Source organism: Epinephelus moara, chromosome 14 (assembly GCF_006386435.1).
Source record: "Epinephelus moara isolate mb chromosome 14, YSFRI_EMoa_1.0, whole genome shotgun sequence".
In the NCBI taxonomy this organism is placed as follows: domain Eukaryota; kingdom Metazoa; phylum Chordata; class Actinopteri; order Perciformes; family Serranidae; genus Epinephelus; species Epinephelus moara.
Window position 1 is genome coordinate 9,946,304 of NC_065519.1, and position 21,879 is coordinate 9,968,182.

At 43.1% G+C, this 21,879-nt stretch overlaps 1 protein-coding gene across 13 annotated transcripts in view; it reads right to left on the bottom strand.

The window, feature by feature from the left end:
* syne1b (spectrin repeat containing, nuclear envelope 1b) overlaps window positions 1-21,879 on the bottom strand; it is a 100,782-nt gene that overhangs the window by 17,426 nt on the left and 61,477 nt on the right. For 11 of the 13 annotated variants that reach the window (XM_050061159.1, XM_050061164.1, XM_050061162.1 and 8 more), the window contains 43 exons: window positions 19,368-21,528; window positions 18,918-19,255; window positions 18,674-18,818; window positions 18,346-18,564; window positions 17,986-18,254; window positions 17,617-17,782; window positions 17,341-17,496; window positions 17,101-17,253; window positions 16,813-16,995; window positions 16,222-16,359; window positions 15,755-15,940; window positions 15,455-15,577; window positions 15,149-15,331; window positions 14,833-14,976; window positions 14,431-14,619; window positions 14,000-14,140; window positions 13,536-13,649; window positions 13,283-13,444; window positions 12,144-12,338; window positions 11,835-12,011; window positions 10,686-10,877; window positions 10,219-10,350; window positions 9,900-10,000; window positions 9,630-9,783; window positions 9,390-9,518; window positions 9,145-9,300; window positions 8,682-8,891; window positions 7,097-7,198; window positions 6,876-6,995; window positions 6,570-6,770; window positions 6,250-6,423; window positions 5,733-5,864; window positions 5,379-5,575; window positions 5,064-5,196; window positions 4,036-4,218; window positions 3,705-3,854; window positions 3,162-3,338; window positions 2,509-2,664; window positions 1,395-1,550; window positions 1,058-1,228; window positions 691-824; window positions 310-514; window positions 46-228 (listed from right to left, as the gene is read on the bottom strand). In XM_050061159.1, the coding sequence (XP_049917116.1) occupies window positions 46-228; window positions 310-514; window positions 691-824; window positions 1,058-1,228; window positions 1,395-1,550; window positions 2,509-2,664; window positions 3,162-3,338; window positions 3,705-3,854; window positions 4,036-4,218; window positions 5,064-5,196; window positions 5,379-5,575; window positions 5,733-5,864; window positions 6,250-6,423; window positions 6,570-6,770; window positions 6,876-6,995; window positions 7,097-7,198; window positions 8,682-8,891; window positions 9,145-9,300; window positions 9,390-9,518; window positions 9,630-9,783; window positions 9,900-10,000; window positions 10,219-10,350; window positions 10,686-10,877; window positions 11,835-12,011; window positions 12,144-12,338; window positions 13,283-13,444; window positions 13,536-13,649; window positions 14,000-14,140; window positions 14,431-14,619; window positions 14,833-14,976; window positions 15,149-15,331; window positions 15,455-15,577; window positions 15,755-15,940; window positions 16,222-16,359; window positions 16,813-16,995; window positions 17,101-17,253; window positions 17,341-17,496; window positions 17,617-17,782; window positions 17,986-18,254; window positions 18,346-18,564; window positions 18,674-18,818; window positions 18,918-19,255; window positions 19,368-21,528 (9,190 nt within the window). The remainder of the gene's footprint in view (window positions 1-45; window positions 229-309; window positions 515-690; window positions 825-1,057; window positions 1,229-1,394; window positions 1,551-2,508; window positions 2,665-3,161; window positions 3,339-3,704; window positions 3,855-4,035; window positions 4,219-5,063; window positions 5,197-5,378; window positions 5,576-5,732; window positions 5,865-6,249; window positions 6,424-6,569; window positions 6,771-6,875; window positions 6,996-7,096; window positions 7,199-8,681; window positions 8,892-9,144; window positions 9,301-9,389; window positions 9,519-9,629; window positions 9,784-9,899; window positions 10,001-10,218; window positions 10,351-10,685; window positions 10,878-11,834; window positions 12,012-12,143; window positions 12,339-13,282; window positions 13,445-13,535; window positions 13,650-13,999; window positions 14,141-14,430; window positions 14,620-14,832; window positions 14,977-15,148; window positions 15,332-15,454; window positions 15,578-15,754; window positions 15,941-16,221; window positions 16,360-16,812; window positions 16,996-17,100; window positions 17,254-17,340; window positions 17,497-17,616; window positions 17,783-17,985; window positions 18,255-18,345; window positions 18,565-18,673; window positions 18,819-18,917; window positions 19,256-19,367; window positions 21,529-21,879) is intronic. The other 2 variants (XM_050061158.1, XM_050061165.1) reach the window with 2 other exon arrangements.

The window sequence follows — 21,879 nt, forward strand, 5'->3', positions numbered from 1 at the left end:
ACAACTTGAGACTCAAAACTATAAGTTACAAAGCCTTTTCTTCACCTGCAGTGTGGTGAGCTGTCTGCTAAGGGCCTGTTCCACAGAAGCCAGCCGCTGGGTGAGAGACAGGTGATCGGACTGGATGGCAGATGCTGCTGATGTGTCCACCTGCTGTTTCAGCTGATCTCCCAGTTGTTGGAGAACCTGCAGGGAGGCCTGCACTGGAGCTTGGGACCGGAGCGCCTCCTGAGGCAAAGCACACATGAAATTTAGAGTCGAGTATCTTTGCTGATTCAAGTATTTAACATTATTTAAACATTCACTTACGCTGCATTCTCGGATCCAGTCGGACACTTCTTCGTCAGCGATGTCCTTGCTGCAAGCGAGCTTGAGGAGCTGGTCGGCCTTTTCCTCCTGCTGCTGGATGCTGCTGCAGCTCTGCTCGTAAAGCTCCTTGTAGCGCTGCCACAGCTGAAGCAGGGCTTTGCTGCTTCTCAGACGCTCCGCAATCTCCTCTAGTAAGCCGGTCCATCTGGGTGAAAATATGATCAGGATCAATATGACGGATGATGAAAAGAATTTAAAAAATTGGCTGCACCTCAGCATTGTTGTTAGAGCTGGCGCCTTGAGAGCTAAAATGTCTATGGTTTTACTCAATATACGAATGTATGTTTAATATTCTTTGAACAAGCAAAATATTAAAATAACCTTGCATTGACGTCCTTAAGCGCATTGTTGAGAGAATCTGACACTGAAGGGTGACACTCCCTCAGCAGCTGGTGTGTCACAGCGCCAAACTTTCTCAGACTGCTCTCCTGTTTCTCCAGTTCCTGTTGCAAATCCTTCGCAGATGACAGACAAATACAAAAATGTTGCTTAGTTCAGCCACAAGAATAAATCATGTACAAGAGCAAATTTAGAAACATTCCTCTGGTGAAAAATATATACATCAACTTCATTGCAAGATTTCAGAAACACATACTGATGCAGTCTATGTAAACAAATATGTCTGGATGACTACAGGCCAGCTTACATGTAGAGTAATTATTAAAAAAACCTCTTCATTCTAACATACCTGCAGACTTTGCACCTGCAGCTGAACAGCCTCCAGGGAGCCTGTGAGGAGGCGGAAGCGAGACACAGAGTACCGTCCCTCCATCAAGTAGCCATTGATCTCTTCTGAAGCCCGCTTGTATAGACTCCACTGATCCAGCACTGACTTCAGGCTGATTTTTAGTTGCCCTATCTGTTAAAGGTGAAATAAAACACACAAAGTGACATTCAGTAAATTGTAAAGTTCAGGCTGGAACAGAACAGAACAGGACAAGAAAGAGCAGACCAGTGCAGAATAGATAGGTGTAACCAATGTACTACATGAAAAATCAGAGCGGAAAGAGAACAGGGGAACTTACCAAGTGGTCCAGGTTAGCCCAGGTGTGATTGACACCCTGGAGTGTCTCCATGACGATAGCACAGGCCTCATCGGTCTTGTTCTGGACAAGGGCACAGCCCTGCTCCTCCACCCTCTCTAGTTCTTTCTCTTTGTCTTTCACCAACTCCTCCATTTCCTAAAAGTTTTCACATGATAAACTAGAATTAGAATTTACACACATCTTCAGAAGACACACAGAAGATCTTTACAATCAGCACAGTTTCACCCAACTGTGGGCACCCAAGATTAGTGTTTTATTTGATAATTCAGAATCTGACCAAATGCCTCTCCCTCTGTTCCTGAGATGTGGTGGTGGATAATAGCAAAAAAACATTATGATGTCACAGAGAACCTGTGACCTGTGACCTTTAATCTTTTGGATATAAAATGTCATCACTTCATTATTTTATCCTATCATGCTTTTGTGTAAAATTAGTGTATGAATTCTTGACTTATGGCCTAAAACATGTTTTGTGAGGTCACACTGACCTTGACCTTTGACCACAAAATCTAATCAGTTTATACTTGAGTTCAAGTGAAATTGTGTCAAATTTGAGGAAGTTCCCTGAGAGGTCCAGTGTGCAGGATTTGGTTGCATTTAGTGATAAAGTTGCAGAATTGAAACTTCTCCCCTGTGCAAAGTGTGTAGAACTATGACGGCCAACTTGAAAACGCAAGTGGTCCTATCCAGAGCCAGTGTTTGATTTGTCCGTTCTGGGCTACTGTAGAACAACATGACGGATTCCGAGGGAGAGGACCAGCTTCATATGTAGATATAAACAGCTCATTCTAATGTAATAAAAAACATTACAATTCTTTTTTTGCAGGGGATTATAAACTAATTAAAACATATTTTTGAATATCATACACCATTTCTGCCAAAAGATGCCCCTAAATCCCACACACTGGACATTTAAAGCGTTTTAAGATATCATGCTCATGAGAATGTGACAGATGGCCAACTTGAAAACATGATGCCTCTGGCTACAGCTGTTGCCAGCTTGGAAGCATAAAATACAGTGACTTAAAAAGGGTGTGATAATAACAGTATGTAGAGTCTAACATGTTTTGAGAAAGTAGTAGGTGCAGCCTACCTGACAGTCTTTGAGAGCATTTTGCACAGATGTTAAATCTTCTATCCGATGTTTCCTCTTTAACCTTTCTTCCTGAGTTGCCATCCAGGACTTGAGAGCCTGAACGCTGCTCTCATACTCCAGCCACATCTCCAAAAGGCTCTCCAGGAACTGGATCTGCAAAATATTTATACGAATTAAACTGTAACACCCCGATTTTGCACTATGAATGATTTATGGCTGTTTTTCTTTCATTAACTATCAACCTTCCACTCCGCTAGGACGCCAGCATCCTTGGCTGACATTGCTGTCTTTCAGAGGCTGTAGTAGATTGAATTTTAAAACTAGACTAAAGATATCACTATCATATGAAAGTAAAGGACCTAATGCATCCATTAGTACCATGTCATACAAGCTTGTTGGTAAGGGGGCTTACATAACTCTCTAAAGTTAGGTAATTATAGTATTCTTGTGTGATTGTGTTATTCCCATATTAGCCATTTCATCATAGTGAGACCATTTTTGGGGACTTGACATCACTGTATAAAATGACCTATTGTGATATCTAGCATAATCACATTCATCCTCATTAAACTTTACAGGAGACTTAGGGCAATGAGAGGATGTAACCTCTGGCCTGGAGAGGCTAACAGTTTCAGTGTCTTTGGCCTCACCCTCTCATTGATGCGGCCTTGTAGGATCTGCCAGCGTCGGTTCATGGCTCCAAGTCGCTCAGCAAAGTCTGTCTTATCACTGCGCTTGCTCTCCACATCCTGACCACCGATCTGCAGCACCGACTGGTTGACAAAGTCCACAGTCAGCTGCTTACAGCTTAGATCTACTCTGAAGCCCTGAATTTAAAGAAACAACAGTGGAGTCACAATTAAAATGGCAGTCAGAGATTCACAACTAGAATCAAACACTACATAATCAGGTTTGTAAAAGTACTTACAAGAAATACCCAAACATGAAATTAAGCTTATGTTTAAACATGCAGATTTTAGACATACAGACATGCTATTAAATAGCTTGATCTGTTGCTGGAAAATAATTTTACCTTTGCAAACCCTAAAAAATTAAACAGCCCTTTCACATCCTTGAAATGCATGAAATTATAAAAATGTGTGTAGCTCTCACATCACAGCTTCACATCATACAATTTGTGAACAAAATCAAAAGTGCCATAAATTTAAAAAATTCTGTATGAAGTCCTCTACCTTGTACTTTTGCAAGTAGTCCTGAATCACATTAGATCCCACTGCACTCTTGAGGTTCTCTTCATCCTCGTCAATGACATTCTCCATCAATGATATCCAGTTAAACAGCTCAGAAATGGCATGACGAGAGGCCAACTTCTCCATTTGGATCTGAGAAAACATTAAACCTGTTGGAGCACCATGTTAAACATCCAGGAAAAGATGCACATGCTGCCACTGTGAGGGAAACCCTGTGTGAAAACTTCTGCATACAGGTAAAGCAGCAGAAAGGTGTAATCCTATTTGCTGTGGAGCAGCTAAGCCTGTCCAGGCTGACTGCATGTGACAATACCTGATGCAGCTTCTCCTGGACCACTGGGATGCGTGTCAGCAGCTCAGTCCACTGAGAGTCAATGCGTGCCAGGTCAGTCCGCAGCACCACCGTGTCAACTTTCTTCAGACGCAGCAGCTGGTTGCCCTCGGTTACTACTGAGCTCTTCAGGCTGGACTTGCCCTCAACTTCCTTTGAGAATTCCTGAGACAGACAGAGTCAGGAATCAACAGCTGGTACACAATCAAAGGTATATTTAATGACGCTGACCTTTCCAAATGACACAGCAAGATTATTACTACTACATCCATGACTGCTAATACTATCACTATTATAATTCTAGGAAATACAACTGACACTAGTTAGCAATATTTTACAGTAAACTGATGCTCTAATATATGGAGTCATTAAAATAAAGGGATAAAAACAAATACATTAAAAAAAATTAGAAAAAATAGAGTAATTTTTATGTGAAAACTAAATGTACAGACATATTAAAAAAAATAATAATAATAATAAATATATCCAGAAACAACTAAATAAATATGTGAAAATAAATGAAAATGCTTATAATTTCGCTTTTTTATTTTGTTATTGTCTTTATATTTCAACAATTATTTATTCTTTTTTATGAATGCTTATATTCATACATTTTTAAATGTACTTAGTTATTCTATTACTAATTTATCTTTATATTCCCACTCTTCTTTTAAATTTACTTATTTATTTTTATTTATTAATTTTATATTTAATTTAATTTATTTTATATTTCCATATTTTTAAATTGACTAATATATTAGTTTATTAAATTATCTTTATTTTCGCACATTTTTTAATTTACATATTTATTCTTTTATTTATATAACTTCATATTTTCAATTTTTTTTAAATTCACTTTTTCATTCTTACATTTGTCTTTCATTTCTTTCTCATCATATTAGTTGCAGCACTGTTGCTGGTAAAGAGCCTGAATCTATACATCAATACAGGTACAAAATAAAAAAAATAAAATAAATAAAATTTAAAAACAATAAAAGCTGTGGCCTCACAAGGAAAGCAGAGAGATGGTCTCTGACAGTTTCCAGCTCCTGTGACACTAACACCGCCTGCGTATTCCAAAACTCCAGACGCTCCAAAGCCGACTGCAGCCATTCACTAAGCTCAGCACACTCCCTCTGATACCTGGAGGTAAACAATTCAATCATAGAACAAAGTCATGTAACTGAGTTCAAAAAATCACATGTATAGTCTGTCTGCTTAAGACTTTTAAAAAATGTTCCCCATCTTAAAGACTCTTCTTAAAGATAAAATTTTTATTGTATTTAATGCTTAAAATAAAGCTTTAATTCTGATCTGTTTCTGACCTGGTCCAGTGTTTCAGGATGGCCTCCAGGCGCTGTAGTTCCTTGTTGACCTTGCTGGTGTTGTTGAGCCAGTGCTCCCCCAGCAGCGCGAGTTGGTTCTCCAGTGCGGGGCAGCACACTGACAGCAAGAGATTTTTGCCCTCATCCAGAACCTGGTGGAGCTTGTGCTGGTACTCTGTCAGCCTCCCTTTCAGACCCTTTAGAGAGAATAGAAGAGGCGCATGCAGACAACAAAATCTTAGAGAAGTGGCACTGTAGCAAGGTGAAGATAGGTGAGTGAGTGCCAGAAATCAAATAAAATTAAAGGAAATCCTCCTAGAGTAAAACAAAATTTGCATTGATGTCATTTTGTACCTGATACAATGAGATTCTGTCCATGAGTCTTTCTTCAGTCTCTTCCACCAGGCCAACAGTTGGGATATTTCCTTCAACTGCCTCCAGCTGGCGGTTCAGACTCTGGTAATCCTGCACCAAACGGCACCAAGTCTGAAAAAAAGATACATGGAACATTCAAAATTAAAATGGCTGACAAGTAAACCTTAGATGAGGACCACTGTAACACCATAGCAACTGCTGTGCTCTCTTATCATGGAGGAAAAATAAGCTTTTCATGCATGGTGTGTAATTGTACACTTCTCAATTCAGAAATATATATTCCTGTGAAGTAAGACACATATATTAACGACACAGCTAAATAATTCCCCCAATTTTGCATTAAAAAATCCCTTTGGACCAACATCATTTTTCGTATCTTGTCCAAGCCAGAAAAAAATGCATATCAAATAATGGCACAGTAGGATTTCCTATGATTATATGGGCATGCTTTCGAAAGAAAACTGATGTTTAACACAAATATAATTTCCTCTCTCACCTCCAGGATACACTCCAGCTCAACTCCTTTACTGTGTGCCTGTTTGAGGACGCTCTGAGCCTCAGCCAGCGTCTCCTCCAGGGCCTGACTCTCTTTAGGAAGCATCAGAGCACTGATTTTTCTGAAGTACGTTTCTGTTAGAATCATATGGGACTCCAGACCCTGAAAGAACTCCTATAACACAGAATCAGACATATCAGTTATTTTCCTCTCAGTAGTGTTTCTCCAGCATTACAAGCTTTGTGTTAATGTTTCACACTGTTGATGATAAATATTCATTAAGCCTTTCTAGCTGAACAGAGCTCCCATGTCGACCAAACCTTATGCTTGTCCAGGTGATTCTGGACCTCCTCCACAGAGCTGACAACAATCCTCTGATCGGCAGCCATCTTGTCTTTAGCTGTGTCCACCAGGTCGGTCAGGTCCTGTAGAGCACGCTCATACTGCTCCTTCAGAGCCATGTTCTGGTTCAGCCCACTGCGCCGGGAACCCACCGTCAACACCAGCTCCTCATAGGAATCCTGCGAACGCACACAAAGAATTTAAATAAGTAAAACCTATAATGAGCAGCTTTAACTGCATGGTTTTCAGACTGAACAGTGAGAGCTGTCAGTAATGTACATCACCTGGAGTTTTAGTATTTTGTTTGTTGATATCTGATCCGCCTGTAGTGATGCTCCTCTGGTTTTGAGCTCTGTAATCCTCTGTTCAAAGTCTTTCAGGCTCTCCTCTGCACTGGCAATAACCTGAGATAAATGACATTCACAATCATTTTTTGTTTTCTGTGAGTTTTGATGGGAGATAAGCGGTGTGTGTGTGTGCATGTCTATGCCAAAGCTTGCATCACCTCCAGTTGTTTAGAGGCTGGTCTGTCCATGGCTCCAGCTAAGGCCTGTAGGATCTGGCACTTGGTCTCAATTAAAGCAGTTTGGAGAAGCTGCAGCTCAGTCTGTGTTAGGAAAAAAAAATTATTTATAGAACATTTATATTAAGGTGTATTGAGTTATGATAAACATAATACTACACATATATGCCTATACAAACAGTTCCATGTACGTATGTTTTGCAATTGTGATAAGTTAAAGGTGGAGTCAGTGATTCTGGAGAAAGACTGTTGATATTTAAATTCAACACCCCAACAAATGCACCCCTCCTCTCAGTGCTCCTTGAGAAGCTCCGCCCCCCCAAATTCATGGATGACAAAGATACTTAACAACTGGGCAAGCTGACCAAAGAGCAATATGGCAATATCGCAGAATCAAAGACTGCGTATTAAGACGGACGGCATGAGAGCTCCCAAAAACTGAGGTGAAAACATCTCAATCGCCCCCTGGTGGCTGGCTGCGATATAGGTCGTAAACCACAACCCCTCTATGTTAGCAGATGGGACATGGGCTGAGCTAAAGAATCCTGTACACTACACATCAAATAAATGGTTTCTGTTACTTTAGGAAGTTGTTATCATGCTGATTTTTTTGGTTTTACTTGGTTATCTGATGCTATATGAAGTGATCAGTGGGTTTCGATTGGGTCAGGTGGGACGTGGGCGGAAACTCGATACTGCAGCTCCACTTCCGTCCAGTCTCTGGCTCCAAATGACGTCACCAGTGCAAGATGGCGCTGCCTGCATCCGGGATATTCTGGCTTCATTTTAGTAGAGTGGGAGGAAGTGGAGACATGTCGCCAATCTTAAAATACAGTCATTGGGCGGAATCCGGTTTGTCTGCTGCTGCTGAGGGTAAGTTAGCCTCAATGAGTAATCTTACACAGGCAGTGATGTATAATTCCAAGGGAAAGTAGGAGAGGTCTGTCACAGGTAAAATATTTTTATACCAAATTGGCAAGGTAATAACTCCAGTGTTATTTTAGCTTCCATACTATTATTGTATAACTCCGTTCCTCATGGGCGAGGACTTGGAGGAAGAAGATGAGCTGGCAGGAGCAGAGGAAGAGGCAGACATTTTCTCCTTTTTGGCTGCAGCCATCTCTCTTCTTGACAATGTGCTGTGGAGTGCAGCACAATAGCATGTGCCAGATTTACCGTCCCTCTCGCTCCCACTGCCTTTCTCTTTATACAAGCCTTGCCTTTCCCCTGTCCTGTGCACAAGCATGAATGGCCCCCGTTGCTGATTGGCTGGAGTCATGTTGTGTGGCTCAGTCTGAGCCATTTTATTTGTTTCACATTTACAGAGCCAGGGCTGTGTATGACCACCAGCACACACAGAACTGACAGCTTGTTGACCATGAGGAGATATTCACTTAATTATTAACGCTAAACTGCACCTTTGTCGAATAGAAAGAAACATTTCCTCAACAGTTATTAGCTCTGCAAATCTGACTATAATAGCCAGTGTTTTGGTTTTATAATGGACTTTCATCAAGGAAAAAAAAACATGAAAGTCCTTTGAAAAACAAAAAAATATCAGACAAACCTGGTAGGCTGTGAGCTCATGTGTTCTAGCCCTCATCTGGTCACAGCGTTGCCCCAGAGCGCAACCCAAAGCTCCTAATCTCTCTTTCAGGCAGTCGAGATTGTCCTCCAGCAGCGATCGGTCCTCTTGTCTCATTCCTGAAGACCCAGCTAGCAGAGCCTGGCTGAGCTTCACCTCCTCTGTGACGTGCCTCACATCGTTCTCAAGGGTCTGGAGGAAATAGAAAAGACAGTTCGGGAAAATTTTAAGAAATATTAACTGCAAAGAGAAAAGACTTCATCTAGAGAGTAGACAAACTGCAACTTTGATCATCAGTTTTGAATCCCAGTGATCCCATATTTACTGCTATTACCCATCAAAATGTAACAATTCCTAGGTCGTAGGTATCACCAGACTCATGTGATCTACTATTTAAAACCCTCTACAATAAATAAAAAAGCTACATAAATACGTCTAATTGTACCTCCTGCTTTTGCAGCTGGGTCTCTGCGTTTTCAGCCAGCAGCACTGAGCCAGAGAAGACGTTGTTCTCCACACCATCCAGCCAGGAGGAGGTGGATGACACAGCTGTGTAGAGCTGCTGTTCCATCTGCGCCACCTGTGCCTCACCGCCACCAGGCTATGTACACACACGAGTGTTGCAAATTCCAGTTGACACATGTAGAACAATGAAACTGATTCAAATGTACAATAATGTAACAGACATACCTGAGTGGTCATGTCCTCTATTGTTTGTCTGAAGGTGTCATACAGAGTATTCAGGGAGGATTTGTCTGTCTGTGTGTCTCCTTTGAACAGTGATCCAGCTGTCGTCACACGAGAAGCTCTGGAGTATACCTGGAAAAAAAAAGCTCCCTGGCTTTAAAATTTGATAACATCAGGAACAACATCAATGTACTTTATTTCTACTGCTACTTTATGCTAAAAATAACCCAACAGGGTTTGTACCGGCTGTTTGTGGTCTTGCTCAAGGGTTTTCTGAAGCAGCTGCAGTTTAGTTTTGAGCTCGAGTCTCAGGCTCTCCCATTTCTGCCTCATCTGCTCTCGAGCAGCCTGAGATTCCCTCTCAACCAAAGCTGCTGGGGAAAATGGCTCTGTTGTACTGCACAGTGACAGAAACATGAATTAATTAATGTTTAATTTATAGGCTGCCACAGAAATCATTACACACGTTAACATCTTACTATTTGATTGGAGATGTAGCTGTGTGTAAAATACCTGGCACTGCTGGGTGAGGCCTGCTGAATGAGGATCTCTTCTCCTCTGCTAGCAACTGACTGAAGCAACTTTTTCTGTTCTGCAAGCTGCTCCTCCAGTTCCTACAAAGCAAACATGTAAAAACGTTAAATTGGATTCTGTATGATATAATGCAGACATTTCAAGAAACAGTTTTAACACAGCTGAATTACTGTGGCCACAACAAATCATTTAGGAAGAATATTTCGATGTTATCAGTGACCTTGGGCAGTCCACTGTATTGCCATGAAGATTGAGTACTAAAACCGGAAAACCAAAAAGTATGTGAGTGACAATGTACCCTCTGTCTCTGCAGACTGTCTTGGTGTTGTTGGGAACGTGTGGTCCGGGCCTGGGCCAGCCAGTCCTGCACACTAGGACTCTGAGAGAGGCTGGAGTCTGATTCACTGTCCTCCTGCTCCTGCAGAGAGCCCTGTGGGACCAGACAAGCTATTATAAAATGTCTGAGAAACACAAAATAGCAAGGAGGAAAGATAGATATTCAGGACAAACTTTTGATATACTCTTAGCTGGTCTTGCATCTTCTGTTATGCTTTGCCAGTAGATATTTAACAAATGGACTGGAAACTTGGGTCAGGTCAGCCTACTGTATCATAATGCTCTCATAAATATGGTGGTGCAAGTCAAAGTCCATAAATGTTCTTTATGGTGTAGTTAGGGACTGAGCCCAGTATCACGTGATATTGTGAGTCCAGCAACACATGCACACACGTAGGTGTATGTCAGCACTGAAAGCATGTAGCTCACCTGGATGTTACTCTGCTTGTCTTGTAGCATCCTCTGCAGCTCCAGCAGGCTGCCCTTCAACATGCATAGCTTCCTGGCCAACAGCTCGGCCTCCTCTCTGTTCTCCGTCCGGCCCTCCAGCAGCAGGTTCTCACTGTGCATGGACAGCTCCGACAGGGCCAGCACCTTCTCTTCAATCTCCAGCAGCATGTTCTGCAGCAGCAGGAGGAGAGAGGCCAGCTCAAACATGGTGTCTCACCACCGACAGCAGCTCCTCTCTCTCTCTACACAACAGACCCTCCAGACAAACAGGGGGCCACGGTCTGGCTGAACCCCCCTACACCAGCAGCGTTCCCCAGCCACAGGACAGGGAGAGCTCTCCCTCTGCTCTCATCCTTGGCCCACCTCTCCAGCCTCGCCTCCTGTGCAACATATTACCACTAATCCTTCACGCTCCATGCTTTGCAGCATACGTGCTCATGCGCAAATTTAAAAGCAACTCTCGTGTGCCAAACACCATTATAAGTCCAGACCAGTTAATGATGCCCATTAGTGAACGTTGCTCCAAAGTGTGAAGATACATTTGTTTTCTAATAGCATTGCCACTACTCTGCTATCGATAGCTTCAGCAGGTCTTTCTAAGGCAGAGAGTAACACCCTCCCTCCCCGATCTCTAGGATTCACCTACTTGGATATTCTAGCAGCTTTATCACCAACACCAATCCCGGCAGTGGGATCTATTAATCGTCTGAAAGCCACAACCCCTGACTACTCAGCCCTACTCTGCTAACAGGCCCTGTCAAACAGAGACATCTGCATAATCTGCTTAAGACTAGTGCAACAGTAGCTTAGGAGCCCAGCCATCTGAATGCCCCTCTAACTCCTGTAAAGCTCTTGTTTACCCACTGAGAGCTTCCTGCCCCTCTGGGATGATTCATATGTGACAAGGCAAAAAAATATTGAAGTATAAGACAGGTGTAAATAATCTACTGGCATATTTGAAGACAGATATTTGAACACCTAGAAATCAGTGTCTGACAATTTGCTATGACATGCATATTAATTACATAAAGTAACCTCATATTAATATTCATATATGCATTCATATAATAATTCCAATTAACATGTTTGCAGCCATTGCTCTGAATGAACAGCAGGGGGAGCTCTTACCTGACATTCAGCAAGCTGATCCTCCATATCACTCTCCTCTACAGGTTTAGGTTCAAGGATGAAGGTTACAGCGCTGCGCATTCTGGTCAGCCACAGGTCCAGCTCATCTGCCTGGTTGAGATAGCGCTGTATGGCCTGTCCCTGCTGTTGACCCTCCAGACGGTCACTAATGCGTTCCTGTGGCAGAGAATATCACGTTTTACTCATCACATCAATCTATGAACTTAACAATACAGTGACAAAATGTCATATATCAATAAAGTGCAAATGTTAGCTACTCTTTGTAGCAATGATCTTCACAAAAACTACCTCCAATAGCTGCTGTTTCCCCGAGGCCTTCATGTGGATGGTGGCCATCCTCTCAGCTAGAACAGCGAGGGACGAGTGCATGGCCAGCTGGTCGGCCATGTCTGAGTCCACAGCATCAGAGGCCAGGTCCTCAGTGAAGCTCATCTGCAGCCTGTCAATTTCCTCCTGCACATTCTGAATTTCTTTTATCAGACCCTGGAATGATAGAGCATTGTTATAGAGGCTGCATGCGGCATATTTACTGACTATTTACATTTCTGTGTTGGTCAAAGGGAATAATTATCTTTTTGATATGCAGTATGTAGATAGGTAGATATGCACATACGTAGATATGGCACATCAACTACCAAATTTTGATATTAGAGACCGAGCAATCTAGCTAGCTAAAGTAGTTTGTTAGAGCTGGTGGAACAGTGATGTAACATTGAGACAAAGGATATTTTACTGTAAGCTGTGTGAACAAAGTGACAAGAGAGGCCTAAAATATATCATTAGTATATATACCACTTATTGTAAAGGTCTGACATCTCCCTACCCTGTCAATCAGTGACTGTGTAATAGAGATGGACGACATGACAGCTCCCTGAACGTGAAGCCAAAACATCTTGATCGCCCCCTGATGGCTGGCTGCAATACAGGTCTTAAACTTGCCCCCTGCATGTTAGCAGACGGGACATGGGCCAAACTAAAAGATCAAGTACTATACATGTTCAAAAAATGTTTCCCAAAGATGGTTTCTGACATTTTAGGTAGTTTAAATAAGTTTAAGTGTTCATTTTTCTTATAAGTTTGGTTTTAATTAGTGATTTAATACCATAACCTCATGTTAACAGCTGTGTGTGTCAATCGGTGTGCTCGAAATCAATGGTGCTGCTAGTGAATAGGTGGGGCAGGTGTATAGGCAGGAACTAGATACCACGGCTCTACTTCTTGATTGCCAATGCACAAACTCTGGCTCCAAATGATGTCATCAGCGCAAAATGGCAGCACCTGCATCCTGGATATTTTAGTTTTATTTTTGTACAGTGGGAGGAAGTGGAGATGCGTCGCCCATCTTTATATGAAGTCTATGCTGTCAATGTAAAAGCTCTCTTTCCATCAAAACTTTTCCACTCCTTTACTGTGCTGTAATGACTCACCTCATGTGCTCTAACGTGGCTATCTGGGCTTTTATCCGCCTCCAGAGGCTCACTCAGTTTGGCTTCCAGAGCCTCCATTTTAGAGGAGATTGACTGGAGTGAACCCTGGTAATGCTGCTGCTTTTCCAGAGCTTCATACAGAGACCTCTGCTTCTCGCTGATCTGTTAGAAGACCAATCGGGTAATGTAAAAGTGCTAATCCTGAAACACAATCAATAAGCTACGAAGATGACATCTTGTATAATTCACATACCACATTCTTTAATGTCTCCCAGGAGCGCTGCAAGTCATCTAAGTTGGCCACAGACTCAAACGTCGGGTCGTATAATTCTTGGATTGGAGCTCTCGTGAGCGTTCCTCTTCCCACCTAAAATAACATTCAAACAGTGCCATCAGCAGTAAAGACAAATTAGTTATGAAACAGATGGCAACCTTCTTCTATAAAGCCCCTAATTCACTGTTAGGCATGATGAGCTTGCGGGTGCAGGCAGAGAATAGATATGGATTATTACTCCCCTTGGTTTGTTTTCGCCTTCTCTCATTTATTAATCGAGACTGCTTTGTTTAATTTGACAGTTAACAGGAAAGATTACAACAAAATTAGAAAAAGATTATTAAAAAAGAAAGACGAGATAGAAACCACACAGTTCACAAGTATGTGCAATTTGTTGAATGACTGAGAAAAAAGCTATGAAGAGGAAGAGGGAAGGCAGATACCTTGGTTACAGTGGCTTCAGTGTAAGTGATGGGAGAAGGAGAGCGACAGACAGGAGGAGAAGAGACCTCACTGTTAGTGCCCTCCTCCCCAGACTCCTCAGTTACAGGAGACAGGAGGGTGTGACAGCGGCCAGCCGTCATCTGACACGCCATGCAAGAAACATTAACAGAAGAGCACACATGCAAGGTGGATTGGGAGAGATTAATCATAGGCAATGTGTTTTTTTGATAAAAGTGGCGCAGTGCACCTTTCAAAAACACATATTTCACAAGCAAAGAGGTGTCATTAGTAAGATTAAAGACTCTTATGAACTCTTTAAGCTTATGCCAGAAATAGCAGAATGAGTGTATTAAGTAGCCAGTGCCATCACCAACAATGCAAACAGCTTTGTCAGCTCCAGCATGTTATGTGATATATCATGTTCTCTTACCATGACGGCTTGTGCTGAAGATTTCTTTGATTTCTCTCCATCCATCTCCTGCAGCCCTTCAGGCAGCCCCTCCACATCGCTCACTGTCAGCAGCATGGTGGCGTGCTTGGCCTTCACTGCCAGCATCTTGCATTTTGAGTTTAGTGAGGCGATCTGCTCTTGGTAACCTTTGATCTTCTGGGCCAGTTCCTATTCAGAGTTACAAAATGCGCAGCTTATTATGCAGGTATGAGGAAATTTCACCTCTCGTAAAGTAGTATAGAGAACATTATAAATACAATTGAGGATTGCACTGATGCTTTCGATGTTCAATTCACATGTTAAGTTTTGTTTGAATCCCTCTAAATTTATAGACACATGCAAGCAGGTCCCACTTTATTTGTTTGTTTTAATGTATCGTACTTCATGGTGAAGGATCTGAGCCTGTAGCTCCTGGATGTTGTTTGTGGGGATGGGTCGGTCCTGAATGACACGGTGTGCCTCCTCTATCAGCCCCTGTAGGTCTCTCACTTCCTGTTCATACTGCTCGTACTGCACCACTGCCTCCTAGATAAAAAATGAAATTGCTTTGTTACTGTTGCATGAACATCTTAAACCTCCCTTTTTCTGCAGAATTTAAAGAGTACACTCCGCCACAGACATCACACATTGCATATTGTGTAGGAATGCAGGACAATATGACGTTACTGTGCTGCAGCGATAGTGCCCCCTACTGTACCTGCAGGATGTTGCATTGCTGAATGGCCACGTGCTGCAACTGACTGGCCTCTTGCTGCAGACGCAGCGCTGTGCGACAGATGGCGAGGTTAGGCATCACCTCCTCTGGGACCCGCAGAGCGCTCTGACACAGCTGCACTGCCTGCACCTGCTGCTTGAAGCTCTCCATATCTGCCAACAGACGCTGCAAGAGACAAGGAAAGTTTATATTGTGTGAAACTGTTAACAAGCGATAATGTGAGCATTCAAAGCGCTCTCTGAAAAATTACAGGCCATATCATGGATTATTTTAACATGGTGTGGTTACCTGTCTCTGAGCCAGCTGTTCTTTGAGGCTCTGCCGCGCCAACTCTGGTGAGGTCAGTGTGGCTTGGACCTGCTCCAGAGCAACATGTAGGGCCTTAACTTCATACTCCAGGGCTTCCATACTCTGAGGACGTATCATACATGACTCAGTTATACAGTGTATTTAGCACTGTAATGTATGGGTTAAAAGTACCAATACTCCCTCTGGGAAATTCTACTAGTCAAATATAATAACAACAGAAAGAAAAGGCAATTAGTAAATGTTGCAAACAAAGTAATAGATAAGAGTTTTTCTCTGTACCTTATCTGCATCCTCCAAGCTCTGCAGCCGTGTCTTGATGCATTGCTGAAGCTCCTCAGTGTGCCGACTCAGTTCACAAACCTGCTGGCTCATAGACTCGACCTGCAGCACCTCAGACAGAAGATCCACTTTTTCTGCCATTGATTCCAGGTCTCCATGGAGCTCCCGAGACTCACGAAGGACAGCCTAAAGTACAAGGCAACAGGGCAATGAATGAAAGGCATGTTTGGTGTGATCTCCTGGTGGGATTCCCTGCAACATGTGTCCTTCATGAAATGTATGCATGAACTTTGTGTGGATAGGCTAATCCAGCTCAAACCATGTCCATTCATTTACATCTTTTCTTTTCTAAATATTATGGAGGAGAGTGGAGGTAGAGAGCCCGATAACACTTAAAAAGCCCAAATGTCTGTTGTTCAATATCACAATAAAACCCATGAGGATGCGTGTCTTGACCCCCAACTCACCTGGTACATTCGTATTTGCTCCTGCAGATGAACAGAGGAGTTCCAGATGATGTTCGCTCTCACCAGGCTCTTGGCTTTCTCTGACCACCTCACAATGAAGTCCAGCATCTCGTTATACTCATCTAAATAGCAGACAGCCTGATGGCCAAATGGTTAAAGCACAACACAAATGGAATAAAGTAAGCTTACCTCAGTAACTGCACTACAATGTTTCTAAGTATCTGTCTTGTTTACATACATTATTTACATGATTTATTTTTATGAATATTGATTTGTTTTGTATTAACACTAAGAGGGAACTATGTTTCCATTCCATGTTGTGCAGGGACACATTTAGCTGTGACAATTTCCAAGAAGAAATGTAAAACAGGAAAAGTTTTATACACTGCTTAAAGGTTTACGAGTTTAATAGCTGATACTGCACATTTGTACATTTCAGGGATGGATTTGATGACGATAAAGTGGACTAAAGTGCAATTAAGACAAATAAATCCATCAGTAACAGAAGAACCACAGTGTTGTGTATTTCCTTGAGGAAGTAACATGCATGACAGCTGCTGTACTATTTATTGGAGACCAGAAAAAACTAACCTTTTTGAGCCAGTTGTTCCTGCAGTCTGCTAGCCGTGTTGTGTGGTGATGCATCTCTGAGAGCTTGCTGATGGCGTCACTGAGCTGTTTGGCCAGCAGGGGGTTTCTGCGGCCAAACTCTTGTACAGAAGCATCCAGTTCTGCGAGGGTGCGACCACAACTGTCCAGGTCTTCAGCCAGGCTCTGAGAAAAGAAATTAAACTTTCTTTACATCCTGGCATCTAGTAGGCTGGGAGGATAGTAAAGCCTCAGCATTTCTTAAGAACAAACTGAAATAAGTTAACCCACCTTGACCTCTTCTTTGGCGTGATCAACATCAGGAGATTTTTCCTTGAATTTAGCAGAGATCGCTTTGAGTTTCTCAGAGATGTCGTGGATTCTAGAGCTGAAGTCCTCTTTTATTTCTCTGGTTTTCTGAATTTCTCTCTCTTTCGAAAGAACCTAGAACATATTGAGATACATCAACAAATGCCACATGACTAAATCCTTAACATACTGTAGGTGTTCCCTATATGGAAGTTACAGTACCTGATCCTCAATGGCACCCAATGCAAGTGAAACCTCAGCCAGCTGCATGGAGATCTCAGAGGGCAGTATAGTGTAGAGGTCCAGGTACTTGCTCTGTTGCTGCTCTGCTAATTTATCCACATTCTGACGATAATTGATCACCTCTCCATGTACAATCTAGGAAAGGAGGACCAATTACAGCTCTCTCAGATATAATATTAACTAAATAGCAATGTTTTGGGGTCGACTGCAACATCAGAAAGATTATACTTTTTTTCTTAGATGTAAGATATATACCTCAAGCTCCTGCAGCAGAGAATCAATGTCTGGTGTGGGATTGAGGAGAAGCTCCCTGGTCTCCTGAATCCAGGCTTTTACAACGCTAAGCTCCTTCTCGACCTCCTCTCTGTCCCTCAGCTCCTGAGCTGTTTGAGCCCGCTTGGTCCTGGACTGCGTCAGGAGGCTTTTTGGGCAAAGAGAAAAATTAGTTTACTGAAATTCTGAACAGCAAAATATAGTTAATTTGATTTCAATATAGCAGAGAATTTTTTTTAAAAATCGAAATAATGTGACACTTTGCTTTTAATCTATTTTAATTTATACATTAAAACATTGCCACTGATCAGACTTTTTCTTAACCACGTTATAGGTTTATCATCTCACTACCTTTCCATCTGGTCTTGTACAGCTCTGATCTCCTTCAGACTGGGCAGCTCGTCTTGTTCAGTTGTTGGTGAAGGCACTTCAACATCGTGCAGCAGGCTAAGAGCGTACTGGCGCAGGAGTGTGAGGGAGGAGAGCTCCCTCTCCAAGTCTTGGCTCAGCAGGTCATGCTGGTCCAGCAGAGACTGCAGGGTCGCTTTGGAGGCCTTCTCCACAGCACTATCAGGGAACCGACTTTGGAGCTCATCAGAGACTGCTCTCAACTTCACCATCTGTACAAAATGATCAGGAAGGTTCAGCTGCAGGTAAAATAATTCATTTTATTATGAATTCCATATTTTTCCACATTGTGTATTTGTGTACCTTCTCTCTAAAAGTCCTCCAATCCTGTGCTGTGTCCTCAAGTACTCTCTCTCGTCCCCGTGCCACGCTTCGTAGTCTTGTCCAACGCTGCCAAACGGTGGTCATGGAGCGACTAATGGTGGCCTTGCTGGCATCACTCCCCACCAGCTCCAGCTGGGCAGCTTGCTCCTCCAAACCACTCAACTTCTCTTGGAAGCCATTCACCAGTGAGACAAGGGACTGAAAAATTAAGAGCAAATTAATTAGCTAATTGCACAGCATTCATAGAAGCTCCACCCATTCTTTTTTGTATGTTAAATGCCTCTCAGGCCTTTTTGGCCTCTCATACCCGATGACTGCACAGCTTATCTTCAGCCTCTTGACTTGTGGCTGCCTTTGCAGTGGAAAATTCAGTCAGCTTCTTTTCAGCCTCATTCATAAGCTCAATGACAGTCTGCCTCGCCTCCTGGTATGTCTTCCACTGAGCCACACAGCTACAAAAAACAGAATATATCAGAGGATAAAATGCTGTTATTAACAACATTTATGTATTGTCACAGAATATTACACCATCACTCTTGTGTTCTCACAACCTTTGAAGGACGTCCTGGTGACACTGGAGCTGATCTCGGACCTCCATGCCTCTCTGCTTGGCTGACTCCACGCTCACACGGAGCTGCTCTTTAGCTGTGGGGTTGACCAAGTTCTCCAGCTGAGGCAGCAGAGTCTGCAGCTCCTCCAAGTGGATGAGGAACTCCTGCTCTGTGGCCATGATGTCGCCCTGTTGCCGCAGACACTCCTCATAGTTCTCCACGTCCACTCCCAGGCTAGCTTGCTGCAGGAAGGACACGGCATCCTCCAGCCACTCACAGGCTGACTGCATCCTGAAGTGGTACTTCTGGCACAACCCCAGGGCGTCCTCCAGAGTAATCTTCACAAAAGAAAATCAACTTTTTAATATTTAAGAATAAAAATACAGATTTATGCCATAAAGACAATTTTTAGATACTTCACACCAAATGACAAATCAAATATTGTCCTACCTGTTTGGAACTCAGTGCTTTCTGAACATCCGCCTGCAGCTTTGCCATTTCTTCAAGGCTTGTATCTACGTGTGGTGGGACGAGCTCATTTGCGCTAGTGTACTCCTGTTTCTCTCTGCTACTCAGAGCCGCCACTATCCTTAGTCTCGACTGTACTTCCTCCTGCATGATCTGCTGCTTTCTGATCTCCTCCTGCACCTTCTCCACCCTCACGTCAACAATCACTGCACAGCCCAGGTCATCCCTGACCTGCTGCAGCCAGTCCAGTGTCCTTTTCATCTCTGTCTCAAAGTCTTTACTTTGGACAAACCTGTTTTCACACTCTTCAATCAGATCACCTACTGCAGCCTGCAAAGACCGCAGCTCCTCTTGCCACAGAACCACCTGCTCCTTGGAGGCATCGTGGGCTGCTTGCTCCACACGGGGTGCGAGAGAGTCCATCTGCTCCATGAGCCTTGACAAGTGAGAGCTGGCACTCTGGAGACTCCCCGCCAGAGCATGGTAGTTCTTCAGCCTCTCCTCAGCTGACTGAGCCTCTGCATTCACTTTTACCAGCTGCTCTTTTGTGGCCTTTAACTCAGAGTCAACCTGCATAGCCATCGCTTTGTGGTCCTCAAATGACTCCAAGGTTTCATCCAAGTGCTCTACTTTCTGTTCAACCAGCCTCTTTAGGCCGTTGTACAGGCTCACAAGCTGGGTCATTTCCTCTGGGCGCCATGGTTGACCTGTGCTACGAAATCCCTCTTTCTTCTGGTTCAGTTCACTCACAGCTAGGCCCAGGTTGCTCAGGTCTGCCTGGATTCCTTTGTAATCACTCTGCAAACTGAGAACCTCTTCTGTTTGCAGCCCCACAGGCTGTGTACCCAGCTTATTGAACTGCTCCTCGAGCTCTTTCAGTGCTTTATGAGTGACATCTATGAAAGACGTGTACTCATTCCTCGTGAGAATGGCCTGCTGGATTTTCTCCTGTTTTTCTTTGGCTAATGCTAATATACTGTTATATTGCTGTGGGAGTGTATTGAGTTTTTCATCCAAATAGCAGTGGTCTACTTCATTCAGACTGGGCAATATTTCCTGGCCAGCTCGTTGTACAATCAAGAGAAGATTCTCATATTCGATTGCCTGCTCGACTATCTGTTGATACTTCAGAAGCTGCACCTCCAATTCAGCATCTCCAACCATCAGATTGATTTCTGGGAAGGTGACTATATCAGCTTGTTTTATCCACAGACATATTTTCTCTAAATCAGTCTTGAAATATTTTCTCGAAACAAGCACTTTTTCAAGCTCCTGGAGTTTCTGACCACATCTATGTAACGTTTTGTCAAAGATGTTTTGTAACTCCTGCAACTTTGTGAGGATCTCATTCCTTTCCTCCTCACTGGCATCCCTCATCAAGTCCCTCCCCTGAGACCACAGTGATGTCAGCTCACTCTGATAGGCTTTCAGGCTGCTTTGAATGTTCCTGCATGTTCTGACCTGCTTGGCCAGGTCATCAGGTAACAAAGCGATGTACTCCTCAGCCTGGGCCTTTTTCTCATTCTGCTGGACCCAGGAAATAGACTGACTGACAGCCATCAGGAACTGTGTCCTCTCTGTGAAAGCCTTGCTGAGGTGTTTTCTGCGCTGCACAACCTTCACACTCAGAGATTCCACTTCAGATTGAGTGTCGGCAATGAGCTGCTGGAGTCGTTGCCGTTCACTGAGTCCCAGGCGGGCCAGCACCCTGTCAGCGTCAGCCATGGCCTGTGCCAGCAGGAGCTGCTTGGCTTCTAACTCACTGCAGATGCTCAGGTGGTCAAACAGGAAGCTCTGAGCCAGCTCTGGAGGAGGACTCATTTTCATTGCCTCAGACAGGGCAGGCTGCTGCTCCTCGGCCCAGTCCCGAGCCTCCCTCAGACGGGCCTCCACTTGGCCCATATCTTCCAGGGTCACCACTGAGTCCTGGATTTTCCTCTCAATCAGGTTTTGCATCTGAGACCATCGCTGCTCAAAGTGGCTGATCTGCTCTTTTACCAGCTCCTTGTCGTCTAAGTTCAGATGTTGGATGACTTTTTGTTTCTGTTCCTTCAGGTCCTCAAGAGTGCCTTTTTGTTCTTCTAGGGTTACTGCAAGCTTCCGTAATGCCTCCAAATGCTGAGATGAACTTTCAGCATCCGTTCTGTAACACCAACAAAACATTAAAAAAAAGAATTTACACAAATGTTATGTGGAAATATGACAAAATAAAGATTGTTTGTTTTGTTCTAGAGATCTGAAATTCAACTTGGAAAGAATGTTAAAAATTAGTTCCCAAGGTGATGGCAAGGGCCTGAGGTCAGTATTATGTCATATAAAATAATGAAATTTGTAGAAAGAATTACAACCATGACGAGGACATTGACAATAAGCAGCACAACTGCTATTTTTCTGCAGCCTAACACAAAATTAATTGGCTTTGGTCCTGTCAGGAGATTATTAGAATCAGTACAAAGCAGTATGTGATGACTAATTTTGCTGTATCCTTGATGTG